Genomic DNA, 26651 nt, shown 5'->3' with positions numbered 1-26651 from the left:
TCAACCTTTTCAGTATTTAACAGTCCATTTGTAATATTAAGTTTACAGAAGGATATTAAGGGAACCAGACTTGGGAGATTTTATTATTATTTAAAATGATTGTTGTTAAGATAATAATTACTATTATATTTTCTGCTAAGATCACTATAATTTCTATGTTTAGTACTGCTTACCTTTCTTAGCTTCATTCTTTTATCTCTTGTTGACGCGCTTCGGAACCACTGAATTGTCAGAATTTATTGTACTGATACTTTAAATTTCTGTTAATCTTTATATAGAGTTTAGTCAATGTCGGTTTCTATATTTGATGTCAGTCCTTATCTGGGCTTCTTTTTGTTTACATTTGATTAATGGTTACACTTATATTTTAATTTTATTTATCTTCTTCCTTCTTTCAATGGATTGAGGTGCTTCGAAGAATATCCGCTTGATTATTGATCTGTTCATTTATGTTTGTTTTATCGCTACTATTTTTAGTTTAAAGATTTCTAGGTTTTCTAAAATGTTCATTCTTTTTCCTTTCACATTTTAGAAAATCTAGAATTCTTTAAATTAAAAAGTAATAATAAAACGTCGACTAAACGCTATATAAAGATTAACAGAAATTTAAAGCATCAGTACAATAAGTTTTGACAATGAAGGGGTTCCGAAACGCATCAACAAGGGATAAAAGAATTAAGCTAAGGAAGGTAAGCACTATTAAACACAGAAATTTTTATTATTTTTTTGATATCATATTCTTCTTATGGCCGGACCTGCTTTAGTTATGAACCCAACCCCAATAAAAAACAAAAGATATTTATCCCCGTACTTCTTCTGGCACCTTTGTTTGGATAATTGACACCAGTACCCTCGACACCACGTATTACATCCATTCATTCTGCAGTATAGCCCTCTTGATATAATCGAGAAATACTATGCCAAATTTTCTTAGGCGTGCCTTCCTGTGCTGAAGAAACTTGTAAACGGTGTGTTCTAAAGCGTCTTCTCTTCTGATATTCAACAGAGGGTTTTAATATCCGCACAATATCAACAAGCTTGCTTTAAGCAACCATAACCGGCCCGGAACTGGATTAACTCAAACCCTACTTTCTCGTGGTTGCGATTCAGCCTTTTCTGAAGATCCGGGATCATTTTAAGGATCCATCAACTCTTCGTAGACTGATCCCATCTCTCCTGTCACCTGTGAACAAGCGATGCCTCCGCCTCTGCCTTACTTGCTTTCTAGTGTGTCGCGTTTCTCTTCCGAACAAGAAAATTTAGGGATACAAGTCCTGCCACTACGCTGGCGGCATCACCCGAGATGGTTCTGTAGTCGCAGCATATTTAAATGTATCCGCACGATACTCAGTGTACCAGGAGGCAAGTAAGATGCAGGCGGAGGCATTGTTTATTCACAATTGGCAAGAGAGATGGGATCAGTCAACAAAAGGTAGACTACCTTTCGTCTTTTCTTGAGGCTCAGACCTCCAGAGATAGCCAGGCCGCAAGTATGAGAAACTGGGGTACAAGTTGTTCCGGTTCCTTCAAAGCATACCTGTGCGTGCGGCTATTAAGATCCTACACTGAGTGTGATTATTGCAGAAGTGAGGACACCGCAGAACACACCGTGTTCAATCGCGATAGGTAATCTTGCAGCACAGGGAAGTCTTTCCTGAGGATGTCAATATCACTCACATCATTCTCAGGGATGCCAGAGGGTATCAATCATCCCTCTGATTTTTCCTTGGGGCTGTGTTCATAATAAAATGAGGTCCCATCCAAAGGAATAGCAATAGATATTAGTACAGGTGTATAGATTTTAAGCCGGTTATCGAATGTAATAAAGATTCATAAGTATTTAATAAAAGTTATGAACGTAATGGCATAAATAATCAGATAGAAGTTACATAATCAAGTTGCTTTTAACATTTTTTTTTTTTTTTTATAAAATTGTAAAATCTCCAACGGTTTAAAAAATACTGTATTAGAAAATGTTCTTTAAGTATACCATTTTAAGTTTTAAAATGGATAGAATTCAGTTGAAGTAGAAATGAGTTGACTTCGTGAACGGCTGGAAAAAAAAAGATTTAAGTTAGTAAAAAAAAAGAAAAAGAAAAAAGTTTTACTTCTTTTATAGCATGACGTAGAACAATTTACGTGATGAAAGACTGAATGAATGAGATGTTGGAGAAAAGAACAACGTGAGTAAAGTAAAGCACCTCCATGGAATGGAATCTTAGAAATAGTATTCTATGGCAGTTGTATGGAGTATTCTGCTATTTTAAAATGGTGAATGTCTTTTAACTTCAAAGTTAATATTGCAGTTTTCTTTCTCTTACATAGCCCTCTTATACTCTTTATCACGCTCTTCTCGTTTTTTGGCTCTACTTTCTCTCTCATATTCTCTGTTGAGCGCTATGGCACAATATTGATGTCATGACTATTTATTTATACAAAAGAAACTTTATTCAACTGTTTGAAACTTTTGCGGATTATTTTAAATCACCTTTTATGTTAAAATTATTTATTTTATTCTTAACTTTAAAAAAATTAAATTTTAAACATTTCTTGAAGTTATTTTATCGTTTTGTTTTAAAGAAAAAAAAAATATACATATAAATATATATATAACATAAAAAAACGAAATAAAGATAAAGAAATAATCTAGAAAGTTGAAGTTGTTTCATGAGAATATTTACAGGTGATGGGTCGGCTAAAAATAATTCATTCTATCATGAGTGATGTGTAGAGGTGTGATATTTTTTTTTTTCAGTTTAGAGAATTGGCACCTGACGATTTCATACATAAAAAGTAATTTTCTAATTTTTACGTAAGCCCTAGGATTTTTACCGTTTACACTTTTATAAATAAAAAAACGAAAATTAAGAAGATAAAGCTTACCACAGGCTTATACAGTTATGTGTATATTCACTTCAGATATTTTCTAGAGTTAATAATGTTTGCTCTTAGCATTAACAAGATAAATCATAGTATAAATTCGTTATTAAACTTTTTTTTTCTTTTAAATTTCTTTTTCTCAGTCTTTTTAATCTGCATACTAGTATTCGTATTTTTTGCAATTATTAATTTAAATGATTTCATGTTTTCTTTTCCACTTAAAAGGCATTAACTTCTGGTTAACGTAATTTTAATTTGTTTTTTTTTTTCATATTTGTCTCAGTCTTAATTATGACTATGAAGCATATAACAAGAGATAAATATTAAAAATTAAAAAAAACACGACTGCCAAAAAGAATAAAAAAAACATTGACTTTAATATAGGATAATTAATGAGCGTGCGGGTGACAATATTGTATATTGTGTAATTTTTTCAGATTTTTTAAATTTATTTAAACACACACACACACACACACACACACACACACACACACACACACACACACATATATATATATATATATATATAAAAATATTAATATGTATGTATAGCCTATGACACTCCCGATAACGTAAGATTCTAACGCGAGGTCATACATATAAATCGGTTCAACCATTGAGCTACTACGGTGGAACAAGCAAATCATGGAATTCTTGTTGGTATTTTATGCAATTTTCAGAACTAATTACTGATTTAAATTTATCGTCATGCCACGAAACAAACTATTCATTAGCCTAAAAGATTCCAACAATTTACAGTTTGCAGGAAAAGATTACAATTAGTATGAGGGTTTGGTGACATAAGAATAAGCTTAGTAATTATGACTTTATTGTTTTCATCTTTTCTTTATACTTTTTAATTTTTTTATTTTTCTGAAATCTATTACATAATTTGCTATGTTTTTCTCAATGAGATTCAGTGGTGAAACAGAGCAATATCTTCATCCTCGGTGTCTGACGATGGCTTAAAAGCAACTGACAATGTTTTGAAAACACTTTTATTATTAGATATGATTGAATTTGTCATTTGCAAAAATTAAAATTTTTTAACTCTTAAGATGTTACGGAAAAAGGAATTCTTTACCATCTTGATCATAACCTGATTTTTGTTGTTACTATTTTTTTAACATGATTTCTCCTTTTTTACTTGTTCTTATACTTCTAATACTGTATTTATTTAAACTATGAATCTTTTATCCCAAAAAACAGCTGGCTCTTAAATTGTGATTGAAAAGCTATTTTATAGAATGTACAAAATAATAATATATCTTGATTAAATTGATTAAATCTTGATAAAATTGAAAAAAAAAAATTATATCTATAATAAAAAGAAAAGCTGCTTTGCGAGATCGTATTAATTATTTTCACAATTTTCAATTCTTTACTTAACCGTTACGGAAAGTATTCATATCCATCGCAAGCATCAAAATCATGTAGCTTTGGTGGAGACAAAAATAGTAACTCTTTAATCCCTTAAATCTGGAAAAAATCGTTTCGAGTGAAAATTGATTTCAATAGTAAAATATTAATTTTATAAACGGTAATAACCGATCTTTAATTTAACTTTTTTTTTAAACTTATGTAAGAATCTCATACTGCTGAGTAAGAAAGTCTATCCTCAGATATTGATCACAGGACAGTCTTTTTAGACAGACAATCAACTGTCAAATGTCACAGGGATCTCGGGTATCTAATGATTTGGAATTTATAGTAAATTGTCATGGTTAAAAAGCAGAACTGATAATTTGATTTTGTCGGACAAAACTGATTTTGAAAGCGGCGTTCCTTTATATCTTTGATGGATGAATCAAATGAAAAATTCGTAATTTAGTTGTTTATATTCAATTAATTTCATTGTTTTTCGGTTGGACTTTAATTGATAGCCAGGGTTCTCCGATAAAATAATTATTTTATGTTTTGATATAATCCAATCTAAAATTGTGAAAGTTCTGATGTTTAAAGTAGCTTCAACATTTAAATTATATGTATATATATATATATATATATATATACGCACACACACACACACATTTACAATAAGTATACTGACAGAAATTACATGGAATTTAATTAGTCTTGTCAAATGAACCGTAAATTAAATATTCAATTTATGAATATTCATAATAATTGAATTTTATTATAGCTTATATGAAGAACGTATTTTTATTAAATAACATTGAAAAAGGTATTTGTTTTATATACTCGTATGTCTATAATTTATATAAAATTACTGTCGCCGACAATATTATTTATCTAAAAAAGATATTTATTAAAAAACTGGAATAGAATATTATAATATTATTATATAATATAATAATATTATATTGGAATATAGCATAGAAATAAGATACAGTGCAATGCTAATTAAGTATATATTTAGGAATTTTTACTTACGAAGAAGTGTATTGTAAACTTAATTTAACCTTTTCTTGATACAAAGTAAGATATTAAATGTGCATTTAGGTTCCCTCTATGTATTGTAATTTTGAATTTGTGAAATCAGTGTAATCCTTTAGTTTCAAGAAAATGTTATTTCATCTCAAGTTTATAGCAAATAAAATGAAATTGTTCTAACTACTTTAGATTGAAACTGTAGTCTACATGAAGAGGCAGGCAGTTTGTACCCACTCTTTCAACTCAATTTTATTCCTACGTACTCTTGTCGCTGTTGAATCCTTTCCTTATTTTTTTTAACTTTCTCTTAAATCGTTCTTGTTCAATGTCTTGCTTTTTTCTCTTTACAGTTTTATGCTATAACTTTTTATATCTTAAGTGTTTCAAAGAAACAACTTTTTACTTTTTTATGATTTCATTTATTCTGCCTTTTTGTCCGTTTGTTTGTTTTATTTAATTTATTAAATTTTAATTAAACTGTAATTTATTTTATTGTTATAACATTTAAGTTTGTTCTTTATAAAACAGTTATTAATAAATACTTGGTATATGACGGCTTTTAAAGTAATTACTGTCTATTTTATGAAACGTAGCAAGTACTTAAAGAAAAAAGGAGAGATTTCGTTGATTATTTAAAAAAAAAAATTAAATCATTTTTTATCTTCAGTCAATTGTTTACTTTAAGGGATATCTACAATTCTTTCTAATCTGTTGCATTTATATTTCTTTCATCATATAGTCTCAATTTCTTGTATTCCATTTTTTATACTCTTTTATTTGTTTTATTTTTAAATTTCCTTTTAGAAACAAATTCTCTAACCTTGAATGACCAACCAGTTTGATCTTATTTTTACAACGTTGCCACTAACCTTTTTCTTGTCTAATTTTTCTTAAAACCTCCCTCATTTCTTACTTTATTAACACCTAAAATTTAACATACTTTTCTAAAACTGCATCTCAAAAAATATACTCTTTGTTTTTCTGGTTTCTCTATTTTAAAGTAATGTACATACAAATATTAAAAAAAATTTCTTTATAAACCCAAAATCCATATTTCTTATACCAGATTTACTTTCTGCATAAAAGCTTTCTTGATTTGGTATATGTCTGTGTTAGTTTATTTTTAATATCGTCTGTGTGTCTATTACACTACCTAAATATAGCAAAATACAGTAAATCTAATGTATTAGTATCCTTTTACCTTAGTACATTTAAATTCATATTATCCTTCTGAATATAGCATTGTTATTACCTTTATTACCTTTATTTTAATATTTTATTTTTTTCTTTCAAATTTAATTTTTTCCTAAGAATGATCTAAAATAATTCCAGTCAAGATTGTTATTTTAATAATGTTTTTACAAGTATATAAACAGCAGATCTAAATATTAAAAAAAAGAAGTTTTTTGCTTAATTCCCCATTCTCTTACTTTATTTTAAGAATATTGTTTTAATGCTTAATTGTTATACAGACGATTTAAAGTAATGTTGATTCTGTTTTCTGTATTAAAGCTTGTTTTCTTTTTAGTGACTTTTCAAAGAAGAGTACGGTATTTTTTTCGATCGCATGGTGAGATGAAAGGTAATAATGAATTTTCTTTACGTTCTGAGGTATGAGAATTACGAAAATACCATTCTTATATAACAATTTGTAGCTCAAAAATCCCCAAAACTACTACATCAACTCATTGAAATTAGATATGGTTTATTAGTGTATCTGAAGTTGTTGTTTGAGAATCTGATGAAGATAAGTTATTCAGTTACGCTCAATTTAAGGTGGACAACGGATAGCATGATGAATTTTTATTTTTATTTTTCAGCGAGACACAGCGGTGGTGAGTTTAAACTTGATGTTTGTGTGTAGGCTGTACTCGTTAATCGAATGTATTTAGCGCGTTGTACTATGAAAATCAGTGGGTTTCTGAATGCAAAATAATGAGGCCATCGGAAACGAAAAGTCGGCCTTCTTGCGCAGAATTGCGCAAGAGTTTTTTTATTTTTCTACTGTTTTTATAGACACCTGTTTTTTATTTAAATTAACTATAGTTTATTTTTATACATACTTCCGAATTATTTTTATTTTAAACATTTTATTACATTCTAGATGATAAAATTTGTTTCGTTACTCTATTCTTCTAAATTTAATCTGAGTAATAAAACTTTTACAGATAAAAAACTGAAGTCTAACCGTTTAGATAAAAGTAAACATTTTTTGTTTCAATTATTATATAAAACTCTAAATTTAGTTTAAATAAATTTTGAAGCTGACCTTTATTTATGAAATAAATAGTATTTTGAAATTTTATTACAGGATTATTTCTAAAAAAAGAAATTTTGCTTTGAGATTATTTGCAGTTATTGAACGTTTTATTTATTATAATTATTTTACGCTTTATTATTATATTTATTTATTGGGAAGTACTGAATAAGACATAAGCTGCAAATAAATAAAATATTTTGGATTTTCATAGTACTTGGTATATTGTAGTAAATGAAAGGGGCATAGATTATCAAGATTGGCAATTGTTTTCCGTTCGACAAACTGAAAATTGTGTACAAACCAGAAAAGCGTTGTGGTAATATTGTTCAGCCAGTTAATAGAAATACCGATCCTGTGTAAATAAATGTAAAGGTTACCCCGTACCATGTTATCAGGCACAGGACGATCAGGACCATTGGTCAAGCAGAAGACTTATCTCAAATCTAAATAACTACCACAAGGAAGAATGGAATAAAAGTAAGGAAAAATAGTAAATAGCAAAAATCAAAAGAAGAAATTACAATATGAGACAATTAATTTCACTCAGAAGCTATTTTCAGTCCTCCTTCAGATCAATACATGTCTTTTTGTGTTTACAATTACAGGTAAATCAAAATACTTCTACCCAGGATAGGAGAAAAACATTTAAGATCAAGATTTTTTTGTTTACTACCTGAAAATATAATAAAAACTCTTTTTTTTTACCAGAAACTGAGAATCACTTGAGAGCATGCTGGTTTTCTAAAAAGAATATTTTTACCTTTCTTCGGAATTGTCTGGGTTTATAAACGTTGAATTAAACATCATGTTTAAGAAATTATAAAACAGTTAGCTAGACGTTTACTAACTGTTATACGTATATTTTAGTTTTTTGTTTATGTACTACCAGATAATATTCTATGTATGATAAATAGAGTTATATCTATAAGTTTTAAAATTCGTAGATAGAAATTTAAGATTTTTGAAACCTTGGATGAAGGTTTTTCGAATTCTTGTTCAATTTTAAATAAATGGTGTTATGTGACGTATCGATTTGTAATATTTTAGAATTTCAATAAATCCCTAGTTCAAGTAATTTAAATTAGGATGGGGGGTCAGCTCACAGATCCCAGATATATTTGAAAAATTGTTTTTTATAAATACAATTGAATGAAAACTTGTACTTTCTAAATAGCGTGGAAGCATTCATTATATTTTTCGATTTATTTACATTATTACTCGGCAGAAAAAAAAAAACTCATTTTTGATTAAAAGACAGTCTTCTTATAACAAAATTATATCTACGTTACCAAATTATTTTATTTGAACAATAAAATTATAAAGGTAAACAGCAAATCCACATTTTAAAGTAATACAGCTTAAGGATTAAAAAAATACTTTACTTGTATTCTTATAGCTTTATAAACTTACTTATATTACAGCCTAAGTTTTGTTTTATCTACAAAACAAAGGAACTATTGAAACTTTTTGTCTTATTTTATAAAAATCATTACTTGAAATATTAAAGTATTAAAATAAACCATAAAGAAACACAGATTGTTTAATAGTTTATAACTATTCTCAAAATAACAGTATTATGATTTTTATTGTTTTTTCGTATTAAACAAAAGTTAAATAACTTATCTTTATGTCGTACTTGATTAAATCTACTTACTTTTGATTTCCATAAAATCTATTTAGATATATTGTAAAGTTAGAGTGAATTTAAAATGATTTTTAATATAGATTAATCTAGAAATAAATATTACAATTTTCAAGAATTGTATAGTTTTTTTTTTTGTCAGAATCACAATATATATTACTCTGCTATTTATATTTTCGGCAATATGGGCTAAAACGAGTCACACTCGTTTACTGTGTACACCCAAGAATAATTTTCATCAAAATGTTTACCTACTACTCCAGATTTGCTATATAAACTAGTCAATTAAGCCAAAAAATATATTTTGATTATAAAAAATAAGTCATTCGTATAAAATAAATACAGATTTATTCTAATTTTGCAATTTAGACTGTAATGAGTATTTCAATATTAAGTCACAATTAATTAAATATATTACAAAGTCTTGATATCAATATTCGTACAAAAATAATTATTTTCATTAATTTAGAAGTATTACTTTTAGTCGATAACAAAAAAAAAAAATTAATGTCAATTCTATTTTGGTTAAACTTAACGTACTTTTTTTTTTCTTGAGGATGTTTATTTTTCAGTTAACTTAAGTTTATTATTGTGTCCATTTATCCATATTTCATACAGCCAATATATTTTATTACGTAAATTTAAAAAAAAAGAGAAGAAAGATAAGCTTACAAACTGATGGGGATGAAATGTTGTTGCATAAGAAGGCAGAAATGAAATGTTAGCTTCAAGTTTTGGAGTCGGCCCCGTTAATCTTAGAAGGGTACCTCCTTTCCATTCTCTCAAGTCATATAGGGAATATAGCAGGTGCTATATTTTATAACTTGTTCTAGCTGTGCCCTTAGGGGGACTCCCCGGTCGTCAATAAACCCTTCTATCCGATACGAGGTATAAAAGAGTCTAACTTATATCCTATCGGAGCTGTAAAGAATATCAGACATATACAAACTCTTTCTCTATGTAGGCTACAATGTATCTCGAATGATTTCTACCCTCTTTTTCCACCCCCATTCTAAACATTACACTCACGATTTACCCTCTTCATAGTCATGCCCTAAACTTTCTATACATATGAACTCTTATCATATCTCACCCTATATATCTGGAAGGTTTGTAACAGTGTTTATAATCGTTATTCATTTGATTTCTTTCCCGCTTTTAAACAGATTCACGTTAACGTACGTATGTGTCTTCATCTAAATTATAATTTTCAAAGCATGTGCAAATTCTCAACTCTAGGAGCCAATTAAAAGTTTTAATTATTAATTAACAAATTATAATTGTCATGTAGATTATATAACAACATTTATACTGATACAGCATATTTCAGTAGTACTTATTAACTTTTTTTTGTTATTAAATTTACTATTACTACAATATTATTGTTATTATCATAGCAAAAAATATCCTTGTTAATCATTTTTAATCTTATTTGTGTACAAGTACTAGATGATTAAAAATCCGAGATTTGCTTGTTAACTAGTTCGATAGTCTTATAATTTGTGACATCTTCTAATATTGTATTATTGTTCTGCTTAAGGTAAAAAGTAACAGATACGATCACTTACATTGTACTGGTACAATATGCTACTAACACTGCTTGTAGAGTAAGTTTTTCAACATATCTTTAGATATCGTTAATTTGTTACGTATTTTCAAATGAATGATGTAAAAAAGAATAGTTTATTATTTATTATGAATAAAGCGGAAGAAGAAAAACGTATTATTTAGGAAGCGGAGTTCTCTTGATTAGAAGTAGTGTAAGAACTTCAGGGATAATATTTTGGAAAGGTTTTTAGGTTTTTAAATCAATATTTATCTAGTGTCACACAATTGATTTTGAAAATTCTCCTAATTAGTGAAAAAGAATACCACATTTACGAAAATTAAAATTGTTGAATTAGGTATTCTTAGTGAGGTACGAATGGAGGTACTCCTGGGATAGATGTGCGGAAGGCACTGGTAAGTGAGGTAGTTGACAGAGAATTGTCCCGGCTGATCCTCCAAAGATGGCCCAAGGTATTTACGTCCACTGTGTTACTGGAGAATGTCAGTGGAGCTGATGGTCTAGCGTGGGTGGTTGACCTGACACGAGGCGCAGATTATTGGGCCACCTCGATGTTGTTGGGGGAGATGCCCTGGGCAAGCCTGATGCTTCGATCGGGCTGGTCAGGTTGTTGCTGGCAATACCCGTGCGATGAATTGGCCGGTAGGTTAATGGACGTAGGCGGACTGAATGTTTTGGTGTTAATGGACTCATCGGAAGTTGAGGAACGTTTGGTCAATCGCTTGATGGAATCAGATCGATTGGTGTTGGTTGAAAATGCCAATGCCTGTTTTTGTGGGCTTCACGGGAGGGTGGGGCTTCTTTTGTATCGAGTGATTGAGTATGTGGCTCGGAGGCGCTCTTGTAAGCTCCGGGAGCACACAGACATGTCATCAGTGGGTACTACTGTGGGTAAGGTCTCAGTGAAGAAATCTGCTGAGTCCCGACCGCGACAGTGGTGGTGAAGGCGGCAGGCCGCACATATACGAATCTCCTTCGCATTGTAAAGGACTTCGTGTCGCAGGACGAAGCAGGTATACTCTCGGTGCGTCGATATCAGGGAGAGGACCTTCACATCAGAGTTACGGACACTGGAGACGCTGCTGAGCAGCTACGCCAGCAAATTTTGGACAAGGTGGTGGGCACGACAGTTACGGCCGGTTGGGGCGTTATACAAAAGTGGCGGTTCCGCCTCTACTCGCGGATAAATTGCTGAAGGACGGCCGTATCGTGGGGGTGTCTTGCCGGGTTTCAAGGAGGTCAGCTGAAGAGCGTTGCTATAGATTTTGGGGAACTGGTCACCGGGCTTGGTCCTGCGGGGGTCCCGATAGGCGAGGACATTGTTTCAACTGTGGGATTGCGTGGCATCTACGTAAGGATTGCCCAACGGAGGCCAAATGTACCCTTTGTAATTCTCAGGGGACGCGGCTGCACGGCCAAGACCAGATAATGAGGTGCTTTTTCTGTGTTTTGGGAAAGACCTGGGTTGGGACAGCTCTGTCCAGGATGGTGGGCCGCTTAGGTGTCCCGCTGCCGGTAATTGGACAGGGGCTCCCGTAGTGTTCCGATCGGACTTCGATGAGGGTGGCAAAGTAAGACTGTCGTCCCGGTGGGGGATCCCTTTGGAGTTCCTCATTTGAGGCGTGGCACCACGACCGGATTCCCGGTGGGGAGATCTCTACTAGGTCTCCTCATTAGAAGCATGGCGGCTGATTAAAAAAGGAGTCCCGGCTGTTTGGGGGGAACGTCAGTTCTTGACTAGGCAGTTTGAGATGATGGCACTGGAGCTGTGTTTATGCTTGGCTGCGGGTCCGGCTCCAGCAGGAGGATAAAAACTGATGAACTCAACAAAAAAAAAAGCAGAAAACTCATGTTTTCTTTTAATTTACTCCTATTTTTATAAAAATTTCCAATGACTGTTTAAATTTGGTGATTAGGATGAATCCACTGATATAAATATTTAAAAAAAATGAAGGTATGTATATATTTATTCTTATAAAACATCAAAGATATGTAAACATTTTGTTTTTTCACCTTTATAGAATGTTAATTTTTACAAAATTATTTCATAGATTTCTCAGTTAAATTAGTTTCGTTTTTTTTTACTTATTCTTTTTTTCTGGAATTACACGGAATTTTTACGGTAGTATTAATTATATTGGAGTTGATTTGAGTGTACACAAAACTATAATTATCAATAAAACTTATGATTGGTAATTTAAAAAAAAAGTGATAAAACCAATGACACAAAACAGATTCTAGAATTATGACAAATTTTAAAAACCAAGGAATACATTACAAAAACTTTTAAAAATAGATAAATTAGGAAAATGGATTCCTTACAACCTAATAGTTCTAGAAGTACTTTATTTTAAATTAAAAAAATTATTGATGAGACAAAGGAAAATGGATAAAGTCAAGTAAGATAAGAAAAGAAATTTTAACAGAAAAAATGAAAGTGAGAATGAGAGAAGAAAGGGAAACATAAAGTATGTATGCAATAAGAAGATAAACTAATCATCAAAAGTGAAGTGAAGGAATAAAAAAAAAAAAACCATTGAATAAATAAAGGGAAAGGGTACGGTAGTGGAAAAATAAAGAAAAAAATGATATTTTTTTAGAAGACAGGGTGTAAGAAACGGGGTGAAAAACTAAGAGAGAGTAATGGGAAAATTGTTAATTTTACCCTTTACAACTTGATAGTTAACATCCAAACAAAATTGCAGTAGCATCCCAAAAAATGAAATGCTTGTGAAATATAGATGAAAAATACCAGTGAATGATCCAATATTTTATGCACAAGTTCCAGTAGATCACCGAAGTTTAAGTTGAGGTATAAAATACGTTAGCACTTAAAAAGATTCAAAAAATTGATTTTTATACTTACATAAAACTTCCATTCGGCCTTCACTTTGAGCAGAAACAAAAGATGGCGCTTCAGCAGATACCTCACAACGATAAGTTCCGCTTGATTTAAGATTGACACCTCTTAATGCGACTTGTTTACTATCAGATAGTTGATGCTGAAAAAAAAGATAAGATAGAAAAAAATTATATTTATTATTCATTTCATAAATTATAACTATTTAATTACATGAATTAAAATACATTCTGACTATTTAAAAAATCTGCAGTCAGACCTAAAGATTATCATAAACTTTTTAAAAGATTTTCTGTTAAGTACAGTAACTTAAATAAACACAAAACATATATTGTAATTTTAAATTTGTTGTATTAGCAGATTCGGCTTTATCCGTTAGAAACTTCAGCAATCAGGTTTATTGTATAACTTCATGACCGGTTCCAAACCAGCCATTTATCCATTAAATAACACCGAGTGACTGGCTTCATAGATTTTCAAATGCTTGTCATAGAATTACCGGTGGCTTAGAGATAAATCCATAACCGGAAAAGAAGGGTAAAAAATAAGGAAATGAGTAGGTGGTGAGAACTCTACGATCTTTTTGAATTGTTGTAACCACAACGATTGATCGAATAAACCCAAGAATACGATGGTTTATTAGTCAATAAATTTTTTTTTTTATATAGTATTTGAATAATAAGTTAACAATTGTGCTTTGAGAAACTTAAATATATTCTGTAAAATGATCAGTTTTTTATTATAAAAACTGAAGAGCCGTGAACAGAATCAGGCTTTCCTCATACTCGTGAAGTTTAGGTATAATCAAACCTCTTTTTGTAATTATGTGGTATGCAGAAGCATCAAACTAATTTAAAAATTATCCAGTCAATCGACAAAAGAAACATTTAATTGATAAATTTACATGAGCTGAATAAAAATGGAATTTTTACCCTAAGGAATTGTGTTTGTTTGTATCCCGTAATTCCAGAATGGCTACACTAATTTCATGGAAATATTTATATTTTGTCTTCATAACTAAAGTAACAAATTTGCACCTAAAAAAAAAAAAAAAAAAAAAACAGTAATAGAAGAAAAACAACATTTTTTTCCTAGCTGAAAAAAACTAAAATCTTTTTGTTACTTAATGACTAATGGATTTAAAAAAAAAATAAATACAAATACATATATTTTATATGTAAAATTCTGTTTTTCTACCTTTTCGAATTTTTTTTTTAGGAGAATTCATTTCTTATTATACAGAGTGAGCAACATAAAACCGAACCCAAAACGTAACCGCTGCAGAATCAGTAGGTTATGTTGGAATGAAATTTTATGAATGATACAGATAAATTAAATAAGAATAACATAAAACGTTTATTACCTAAATTTTGCATTTATTTACCTTATTGTTACAAAAGATATTCAAAATTACCACCCTCGGTATCGATGCACTTTTGTGCTCGACTGATAATATTGAGAGTCGTCTGACGCAAAACGTTTTTGTCAGTTGCATTGATTTCTCGTTGATTGTTCATCTCCAGTTCATCAATGTTGTGGGGGTTAGATGCATAGACTTTCTCCATTAAGTAAAGGAAAATATCGCAAGTAGGCAACTCTGGGGAACGTAGAGGCCACCGTCCTCTGCTGACAGTTCGTTCATTTGTGAAAGCTGCATGAACGCGATTCAGCAAAACGTTTGATGTTTTTGTTGCTCCGTCTTGTTGGAAGAAACTATTCTTTTTTATTATCAGTTAATTGTGTATAATTCTTCGAAAATTGTGAGGTAAACTTGTGTATTGACAGTCCGGTCAAAAAATATTGATCCCACTATACGATTACCGGAAACGGCACTCCAAACATAAATTTTCACATCGAGAAGTGGACGCTCGAATATCTCGTGAGGATTCCTCGCCATCTGATGTTGTTCCAGTACCAAAGAAAAATAAAAATTTAACAGATCCCAATAGCTATCGTCCTATCTCCTTGACGTGCGCTATGGGAAAAATTTTCGAAAAAATTATTAATAATCTACTCGTTTGGGTTCTGGAAAAAGGAAACCTGATATCACCATATCAAGCAGGTTTTCGGCAATACCATTCTACCACTGATCAAATAATCAACTTAGAGAACGTTATATATAACAGCTTTATTACAAGGAAACATTGTGTCGGAGTCTTCTTTGATCTTTAGAAGGCTTTCGATACGACCTGGCGTCATGGTATAATGCTCCAGATACATGAATGGGGCATTCGTGGCAAACTGCCAATCTTATTGAGCAACTATATGAATGACCGTACTTTCCAAGTACGTGTCAACAGCGAATATTCATCTATAAAAATCTTGGAAAATGGCATACCACAACGTTCGCCGTTGAGCGGTACCTTGTTTATGATCGCCATTAATAAATTGATATTAGCCATTCCAGTAGAAATCAGCAAAAGCGTCTATGTTGATGATTTGGCAATTGTGTATGCCAGCAACAAGACTGCTATGGTGAAATACAAATTGCAACGAGCGATCAACGCTCTAAATGAAGTTGCAAGGAATAATGGATTCCAATTTTCACCAGAAGAAACGTGCTGTGTACACTTCTGTAGGAAGAGAATTCCTCATCAAAGTCCTACGTTGACAATCGGCAATGATCCAATACAATATAAAGACAACGTGAGATTTTTAGGACTAGTATTGGATAAATCCCTTACATGGGGATTACACATACAGGACTTGAGTGTTAGATGCAAAAAAACCTAAACATTATCAAATGTTTATCGAATATCAATTGGGGCTCAGATAAAGAGATATTATTATTGTATAGATATTATATCTATATATTATTATATAGATATATATAGATAAAGAGACATTATTATATAATGAAGAAAAGATAGTTGCATTTTTACACGCCAGTGGACTTCTTAGAAGTCTGTAAAAGTGAAAAATTTACAGCTGTGATAAAGAGTCTCTAAGAGGTAGTTTCATTTATTTATATATGGGAGTCTCGAAGCGTGGCACGTATAGTGACGGGAGGTAGCCCTCTTGCCTAGGCCACCCTGGCTCGTCTACATTCAAGAGCAGTGAGTCGGGGTGTGTCCGATGATGGCATGGAGGACCCTCAAGGGTGGACTGAGGGCGCGAGCTATGGGTAAGCGCAATGGGTGCCGTTAGCCTGTTTATGAGTCAACTGCCACAGCATCCTGGCGCGACTAATATACTCCTTTACGGCGGTTCTTGTCGCCCCGAGGGTGCTAAAATTAACAACTAAACGAGACGGGTATAAGAAAATAAATGGAATGGTATGGTATTGTTTTTATAGTTTTACTTTTATCTTCTTTGAGAATTTTATCTCAAATTTTAATTTTGGGTCCCTTTACACCCCATAAGTGTTGTTTTGTTTTTGTGGTGTTTTAATGTTTCTGTGTAGTTTGTGTTTTTAAATAAAATGTAAGGACCCTTTACACCCTTACATATGACGAGCCTGATGGTGATACTAATTTCCTTTAAGAATGTGACGAGGGCTAATGACCTTAGTAGTCGATGCCCGTAAAAATACACAAAAAAAAAAAAAATAATAATAATAATTACTAGTATAAATAATAGAACGTAGCATTAATTATTTTTTAATTTAGTTAGTGAAGGAAGTGAAATATCTGTATCTATACTACTATAGGAAGAGGGTTTTTGTTTGTTCGGGGTAAACAAAAACCTGCTCGGTCAATCGCAACCAAGTTTTTACCCATGTTTCTTATCGTAACTGAAAAGATAGCTGTGTGGTTTGCCAGTTGAAGCACAGACTTAAATGAATTGAATTAATGAACTGTGAACTGTGAGTCTCTATCATTGTGTGAGCTGGGTTTGTAATGAATGATATGCGAGGATCTCGTGGGAGGCTAGACTAATCATAACCATCAACTGTTAATGAACAGGGTGCCCCTGGGTCACTGTTTTGGGAGGTGTAATGGGGTTCTCTTATAATATCTACGCAAACAATAGTCCGATTTTCAAAATTCAAGGGAGTATTTGTTAGTAGGTTGAAGGCTAACTTTTGCTTACATCAGGCACACTCTCAATTTAAGAGATCACGGTTATTCGGAATGTGTATATATATATATATATATTATATATAGAGTTTTTCCGTTTATTTGTTATCGCATCACGCGAGAACCAACCGACCGATTACGTTCAAATTTGCAGGATACATTCGTGTTATCCCAGGGAAGGTTTTAAGCCATCAATTGAGGCCCTGTGCACAGAGCTGAAACAACGGTATCAGCAGGATAGTGAGGCTTTTTTGCACAGTTTTCTAACCTTAATGATAAATGAATTCACCATTACGAACCGAAATAAAAAAAGAGAGTGCATGGTGTAGAAGCACACGAGTTCACCTGTCTAGAAAAGTTCCGGACCCAATAATCAGAAGGAAAAATCACGATGATAATCGTTTGGTATCCGAAAGGCTCGGTTTTTCTCATTTTTCTAAATCGGAGAACAATAAACAACGCATACTACTGTGACGTGCTGATCAAATAAGCGTTGAAAAAACGCCCTGGAACTCAGCGCATAGGTGTCATTCTACTTTACGATAACGCCCGACCTCATACGTCTTAAGTAACCATACGAAAAATTGCAATAGGATGTTCTAATTCATGCCCGAAACAGTTCTGACTCGGCCCCGTAGGATTTCCAATTGTTTGATTCACTCAAAAAGACGCTACGTGATAAGAAATTTAATGGCAATGACATCAGAGAAAATGTACTAAATTGGCTCTCACGTTAAGACAAAGATTTCTATGCAGCATGCATAAGTAAGCTGATTATGAGATAGGAAAGGCATATTAATGTTGCTCTAGATTATGTTGAAAAGCGATAAAATATCAGATTGATTAAATAAACCGTTTTAGCTTCAGAATAATTTGTGTCTTTGATTATTGGATGGCTCTCGTACTTAAGAGCTGAGAACTTTCCAAATAATTTTGAAGAAGTTGCAGTTTTTGTACAGTAATTTTTCAGCTAAGCCATTAATAATAGCAACAAAATGAATTCTGCTTGTACAGTTTTGTATGGGTATCTCTTATATATATTGACGTCAGACGTTTAAATAATCATGGAAATTTCTTCCTAATATTTAATCACAAAAAAATTTATTTTACAAATTATTTTAAGAATTTAATGTATTAAATATATAATTCTACATAATAAATTATATATTTGGTGAAGAAATGAATCTGTATAAAATTAGTTATATAATTCAATTACTAAACATCACCAGTTATTAATAAGGTTTCAAATCAAGTTTAAAATTTCTTTTTATTTTGAGGTTTTTAAAAGCTTGTATTCAAATATCTACTTATATTTTTCGTAATACTATTAAGGTAAATAAAATAATTATTCAGAAAACAACGTATCAGTAAACCTAATTAAAGAAAATTAGAATCAAAATAAAAAGAGGTTAGACAATTCAACAACATTGAATAGCTACTAAAAATTATTTTTAAGCCGATTCATTACAGAAAATCTAACAGAGTACTTTTCACCAAAATCCATATACTTTCCAACCAAATCACTTTCCAGGTTTTTATACAAGTGATTAACGTAAATAATTTATAATGGAAATATTATTTTTGAGACAATTAATAATGGAAATTCACAAAATAGGATCATATCTTAATATAAACAACTTTATAACTTATCAACTTTTGCATAGCTTAAGATACAATTCAAGGCAGAAACTTCTCTAAACTTTATTTTTAAATAAGCTTATAAGAATACATTTTACTTATTACTTAAAATCATAATAAATAATATTTTCTTTTCAATAAAAACTTTAAAACACTCTATTAAGATCGTTATTTAAAAAAAAAGAAGATAATGAAGAATTATACAAAACTTCTGAATTTAAACTTTACCATAAAGAAAATATATATAAGATTATAAATTAATAAAATTTTTAAATAAAAAAAATTAATAAATTATCACTTAGGTCGTTAAAAATTAATCAAAAAACACAATATTGTAGATATTTAACAAATTATTTCAATGCATCAAACCCAAAAATAAATAAATATTTGTTATGACGACAAGAAAAAAAAAGCTGACAATAAAGTTATACATTCCTAGCATCGGTTTTGTTATGTTATATAGTGGAAAAATAAGGAAGCATGAAAAAAGTTTAAAAAATCGATATTTTTTAATTATATCTGCTCTCCCTCACCCAAAATCACCTCCAAAGAAAATTTATTATTTGTCTACGTTTACTACGGTAAATAGAAGAAATTAAAACAAAACATTCCATTAAAAATGTAGAACCAATAAAAACATACCTAAGAATTTTTTTCTGGCATTGAGGGGGGGGGGGTGAATTGTGATAAAATTTCATTGTAATATTATTAATAAAAGCTTTAAAAAAATTATTAATTAGAAAAAACGATTTTTTAAACTTTGATCGACCCCATCCCAATATTGTCCCGAAATTTTTTTTTGCTACATGCGCTACTACTTGGGAAAATAAAGAAATCGGTTAAAAAAATACAATAAATAAAAAGTTAGCTCATTTCGATTTTTGCGGAAGGGTAGAATTAGGGGGGCAAATTATAATTTTTTCCAAATGGTAAGATAAGCATATACGCATGTACTGAGTATAATAATATAATAAAATGGGGCTATGTTTGAAAAGATTGATTCCAAAGAAACTCTATTCTACCCCCTGGAGATATTGACTCCCAAAATTTCACCTACAAATTGCCCCTTATATATTTCCGTGGAAACCCCTTATTGCCCTTATATGTTTCTGTGGAAAATTTCATCAAATTTGGTTTATCCCGTTAAACGTTATTAAGCTTCAAACACGCCAACATACATTCGTATGAACATTTCCTCCTTCCCACTTTTTTGTTTTTTGGGGTTCCCGGGTTATGAAATTTCGAGAAACGGAATAAAAATACGCACCCTATTTTTGATTGATTTACCGTACTTTCCTTCTTGCAGCATCGCTCTAGAGCTATGATGCCAGGAGAGTAAAATGAAAAAAAATATAATTTCTGACGGGAATCTCTTGAAGTGATTTTAATTTTAATTTTAAAATTGTTAGTAAATAAATTAAAAAAGAAGCCAGAAAAATTATCAAAAAAATATGACAAAATATTTATCAGTAAAAAGTTTTTAAGTGCAAAACATATATAAAATTAATAATTTACAGTATGCATTCATTTTTTATCCTTTTTTATTGGTATTAGTTTTTAAATATTCTGTAAACAACTGTGGGTGATTTAGTTAATTTTTTTATACTATATACAGTTACGTTAATTTTTAATATAAAATTAATATATAAATAATATTGTTTTTTTTTATACATTCATGATTACTTTTTATAAATTAATACCTTCCTAAAATGTATAATGAAGATAATATTAGGATAATGTTTCATTCCTTCCCCATTTTTTTTTCGAGATTGGCTGACTAAGAACCACGTGATGCAATATTTTGCATTCACTTCTCTTTCTACTGGGCGTGGTTTCTTGTTTCTCCATCTATTTGTCATATTTAACAGTTTTCTGAATGTTGTACGATTTCTTTAGTTATTCTCATTTCTTTTAGATCGTTTTAAACCGCTCAGATCATTGATTTCCGGTTTTTTTTTTTGTTGTTAATGCGGTTGAAGATTTGTTTTGTAAGCCTGTTATCATTCATTTTCATAAGTTAGCTGAAGAATTTGGCTCTTCTTTTTTTGATAGATCTGACATTTTTTCAATTCCACAATATTTATAAAGAACTTTATTGCTTTTGTATTCGTTTTTACCTATTATTGTTGGTCTTAGGATTTTTTCAATATTTTCCTTTTTCCCCATCTATTTTTTTTTTCTTTTACTTCCCAACAGTTAAGTACTTCTGAATCTAAAATGAAACATAAATACCATTTATTTATTTATGTGTGCGTAATTTTAGGCCAAAATATTAAAAAATCACTTAAAATAAATTTCTGGAAATAAAGACATGTTGAAGAGTTTGATATTGAGAAATAGTATACTGCTGAATAATAAAAGGACCCTGCAATTTTTTAAACCTAATTTTAAAAAAGACACTCTTAACGTTAAGGAAAACATAAAAAAATGTTAATAGAATATTAACAAAAAAGAAATTACTGTTAGACCCACATCCCGTACCTAAGAATGATTAGGAAAATTCAACAATTTTTCTGACCTTTTTATTTGAACTTTTACAACTCTTTGTCAAATATAATATTTTAATGAAATAATATAATAAATTCATGTGTGAATATTTAATTAAAATATACTTTTAAAGAGATAATAATTTAAAATATATCTTTTGTAAACAATATAGATCCATTCTACTAATTTTGAATACACAGAATAATTTTAATTTTAATTTATAGAAATATATCCATAATTTAAATTCGTAGAACTGTATGTTAATTTTGAACAAAGTTTTCTTCTATATGAAAAATAATGAAATTGATTTTACCAATACTGCAAAATATCTAATCATAAAAAAATTAATCTGATTATTATTATATGATTAATCTTCATATATTCATATGATTAATCCATTCGTAGCGACTACGCTACGAATGGCAGAAAATAACACACAAGTCAAATGATACAATTATGTTTTCACTTAAACTTGTTTAACGTAGAAATAATTTTAAACTTAATAAGAAATTACGAGGATCTTAAACACGTAAAAAATTTCTATATGCATATTTCTAATTTTTTATTTCTTCAACCAATGAATTTAAAACGTTTTTATCCACTTACATCTCGGGGTTATTTCATTTTACAATTGATTTATTGAAAGTCGCTAAAAGGTTTAATGCTGGACTTAACGCACTAATTCTAATAGTTAAAATTAGATTCTCCGGATGCTATTGAATATAAATAGAGTTCGTGCAAAGATAAGGTAAACGCCGATATTAATATTTTTCATAGGTTTTATGTTAAAAAGTTTTTTAAGTCTTAAGTTTCACATTTTCTTCACAATCAAATTCCTTTTTCAATTTTATTTCCTACTTCAATCTTATGATTAAAGAGAATCGATTGAATTTTTTAAGCAAACTTTACTGCTTCATTTTTGTAATAGTGTATTTGTTTGTTTTTTTAAAATCAATATTACTGTACCATCTCTGTTAAATAACCACAATTATTTAGGTTAGTCCTTCGATTAATACAACAAACTAACGAATGGAAGATACCAATTGTAATGTTTATTGTTAAAATATAATTATCCATACATATATTTCTTTTTTCATAAGCTTCAATATTAAAACTGTAAAAAATAATTGAAATAACTATAATTAATGAAACCAAACCAGACGCTGAGTAACGTATGATTCAATATGATCGAATAAAAATTATTACTACATAGAAAATTGAAATTATAACACAATAACAGTAATGGTAATGCAACATAAACACTAAAGATGTTCTTAAAAATTTATTGATAATTATAGTATACAATTATGGTCTAGCCACTGATTTTTATGAAAAGGACCTTATTTAATTCCAACACCTATGTAATTCGTTACAATTGAAATTATTCGTCGGAAACACCTTTCAACCGAGTAACGTTTCTTCAAAGTTACACAATACCGTGAACAAAAATATCGTAATTCAGCACTGTACAAGTGTAATATTCATTATTTTCGTTCTAAATAATTTGCTTTTAGCGAAATTAAGTTACGAATGAGATTAGATTCACTTAAGACTAAATTAATTTATGATAAGCTTAAGGTATGGGTTTTGGTAAATGTGCAATATACATTATTCATGGAGTAAACAGCTTGGTTTAAGTAAAGTTTAATTGAGTTTAGTAAGGTTTCGGTCAAGTGTAAGGTTAAGGTTAGGTCAAGGTAAAGTAACTATTCCGTATATTGAGCTTCGTATGACATCAACATAATTTCTTCTTTTTTTTTGTTCAGCCTCCGAAACCACTTTAAGGTATTACATCAGAGGATAAATGAGGATGATGTGTATGAATCTAAATGAACTGTAGTCTTGTACAGTTTCAGGTCGACCGTTCCTGAGATGTGTGGCTGATTGAAACCCAACCTCCAAAGAACACCGGTATGCACGATACAGTATTCAAATCTGTATATAAGTAACTGTCTTTACTAGAATTTCAACCCTAGCTCTCGACTTAGAAATCAGCTGATTTGCTGTCGAGTTCACCACTAGACTAACCCGATGGATTAATGTCAACATAACCATTTTTCCCTCTCACACCCCCGGATCGGATTCCATAGTGAAGCATAACGCATTCCGAGGGAGTGTTCTTTTTCTCTAACGAGCCTCCCCGTCTAGCGGCAGTACGTCTGGCAGGGCAGGTTGGGCAGGGCTCGTCGGTTGGATCGTAACTGTTAATGCCTGCCTCTATACCCAGAGTAGGGTTACCAGGCCCGACCATGTCGTTCCTGTTTCTCTATCCTCGGAGCCGGGCCTCGGTCTTTATGCCTTTTTTGCTTCAAACGAGAACACCCAAAAGAGCATTCTCGCCGGGACTGCGATCTTTTCTACAAGACGAGAGAGTCCCCGTGCCTATCACTGCTACCCATCTGTGCATTCACAAACGAATAGCAGCTCAGCAGCGAGCTGTCCCTCATCCCCTCGTTGCCCCGTCAGCCCTATCCTTCTGTTGAAGGACTCGTGTGATAAAATCAGGTATAGCACGGAATTTTACCTCGCTCACCGACATACCGACGATGTTCTACACCGTAAATGGCCCAGTAATCAACTCACATTGCAAACGCTCCCTGTCACAGGTATGACAAGTAAACACGACGTGCTCCGGAGTATCGAGCCGAGCTCCCCGCAGGATAAACAAAAGGGGTCATCAGCCCTCTGTCGTACGTTCAAATATACCCGGAACACGTCGTGGCCAGACAGGAACTGGGTCAGCCAATAGGTGACCTCGCCAAACCTACGGCCGACCCATAGCTTCACCTGCGGAATCAGGCGGTGAGGTCACCGCCCGGTGGACTCACTGCCTGATTCCAACGGAAAGCTATCCCAACAAGGTTGCCAATCTTGGAACATCCGATCTTGCATCTCAGCCTTACCTCATTGGAGAAGCTCTGACAAGTTCCCCTAGGAGAAGAGGAACTTTTCAGCCCTTGGAGATACTTCAACTTCTCCAAGGTCCGCATGGCGGCAAGCTGCTGAATTGAGGGGACCCCCGCAATAAGCAGCAGCGCCTCAGTGTAGAGAGAAGAGTACGCAGATACTATGCGGAGAGCTATCCTCCTTTGCACGTTCTCAAACATGCGTCTATTCCTATCGCTGCTCACTGCCTGCGACCAGACCTCATCACCATAAAATAGTACCGAGTTGATCACATTACCATTACAAGCGCCCGTTTGGAGGCCCGAGGGCGGGCCACATTTCCTAACAGCCTATGTAAGGCAGTCACAATCGTCCCTGCCTTCTCTAATCCTGCCTTCCGGACATGCACGATGAAGGAGTGGCGGTGATCCAGCCACACATCTATACATTTCGCAGCCTCCACCTAAAATATAAGAATGTTACCAATCCTAATTCGTAGTGATGATAAGGGGCGCCTACCTGCCGGACATACGAATGATGTGTTATCCACGGTGAATGTCAGCCCTCCATCTTTCAACCAGCCATGCGTACGACGAATGACGTCGTTGGCAGTAGCAACCATCTCGTCCACTTGTCTCGCTGAAATCACCAACGTCAAGTCTTCCACAAAGACGAAAACTTATATTTAAACAAAATATCGAATAACTTTCTTATTAAGTAAAATATCGAATTCGTTTAAAGTTCCTACTATTTTTTGGAAAAAAATTGGGACAAAAAAAATCAGAACTCTCTTAATAGGCACAGCATCGAATCGGTTTAAATTGGTTGTTTGTCCTCTACACATTACCTAAAACTTTTGTCTGAAACAAGTTTTGATATGACCAACCCTTACGGCAAGGGATGACCAAAGTATTGCTGGAATTGTAAGAAGATGGGCTTGTCGTACGCTAAACATGTGAAACTTTTTTCACTTACAACCATTGTCGTATTGAGTAAATTTGAAGTTTTTCTTAATATTAAGGTGGAAATCATTTTTATCCCTTATTTAGCACCGGTGAAATCTACCTTCTTCTTCCGGCGTGCCGAAAGGGATATTTTAAATTTTAAACATCGTAATCATCAGTCTGCTTTTGTTTACAAATGAGACGTTGTCAAGTTTGAAATTAAGTTTTCTAAAATCGCCTAAAATAGTCCAATTTGAGTTATTTTTGGTACTCTATTTTATTTAACAATAATTTGTTTACGCACCTAAAAATTTATTGATATCGTAATGTATTTTCAAGTAAACATATTTTTATTGTTTTCTTGTAAATAATTTCTTTAAGTTTTTGATCTGGGAAATTTATGTAATCATTGTCACAATCACTTCACAAATTTAAGAAACAAATAATTGAAAGGATTATTGCAGTTATGAATAATTCAAATAAATACATAAGAGTACTATTACATACTTTAAAACCAGTTTGTTAACAGAGATTAATTTCGTTATATTAGTTTTGTACTTTTTTAGAGTTTATAAAAAATTCTAAAGAATTAACAAAATAGCATCTTTTAAAAAGAAAATAAGTAAATAAATAATCAAGAAATTACGTATAGTTTTTAATCAAAAGGGGAATACAATTACAGCTTATCAAGAGTATACAGAAAAACAATGGTGACAGATCGTTGTACATATGTAATAGTTTTCTTAAGTTTGTTTATTTTTTACTTTTTACGAGTAGAATTATTTAGTTCAATAAGAGATAGTACAATAGGAAATGTAAAAGAATGAAAAGTAATTATAGATATAGTAATGAATATCCCCTGCACATTGTTTCAATATTACATTTAGATTTATGAATAAATTTAATTATTTTCCATTCGATCTGTATTTTATTATAAGGAAAATTACCCGCTCTGGAGGAGAGAACATGTTACCAACGTCTAACTTAGGTTGGAGAAGATTCTTACAAAGTTCTTACAACAATTACTAAAATTAATGCAAAAAATACTTATATTTGAACTCAATAGTTACTATA

At 31.5% G+C, this 26651-nt stretch overlaps 1 protein-coding gene and 1 long non-coding RNA gene across 8 annotated transcripts in view; one reads left to right on the top strand and one right to left on the bottom strand.

The window, feature by feature from the left end:
* Positions 1-26651, bottom strand: part of LOC142324123 (cell adhesion molecule 1-like) — a 508688-nt gene that overhangs the window by 96808 nt on the left and 385229 nt on the right. For all 7 annotated transcript variants that reach the window (XM_075364797.1, XM_075364793.1, XM_075364792.1 and 4 more), the window contains one exon: positions 13610-13745. In XM_075364797.1, coding sequence (XP_075220912.1) covers positions 13610-13745 — 136 coding nt within the window. The remainder of the gene's footprint in view (positions 1-13609; positions 13746-26651) is intronic.
* The window catches only part of LOC142324127 (uncharacterized), a 415902-nt gene that overhangs the window by 249660 nt on the left and 139591 nt on the right, over positions 1-26651 (top strand). The gene's annotated exons all lie outside the window — the stretch shown is intronic.

The sequence above is a fragment of the Lycorma delicatula genome, chromosome 4 (genome assembly GCF_047948215.1).
Source record: "Lycorma delicatula isolate Av1 chromosome 4, ASM4794821v1, whole genome shotgun sequence".
Taxonomy (NCBI): domain Eukaryota; kingdom Metazoa; phylum Arthropoda; class Insecta; order Hemiptera; family Fulgoridae; genus Lycorma; species Lycorma delicatula.
Note: the sequence above shows the minus strand (reverse complement) of the source record. Positions and strands in the feature narration are given on the sequence as shown.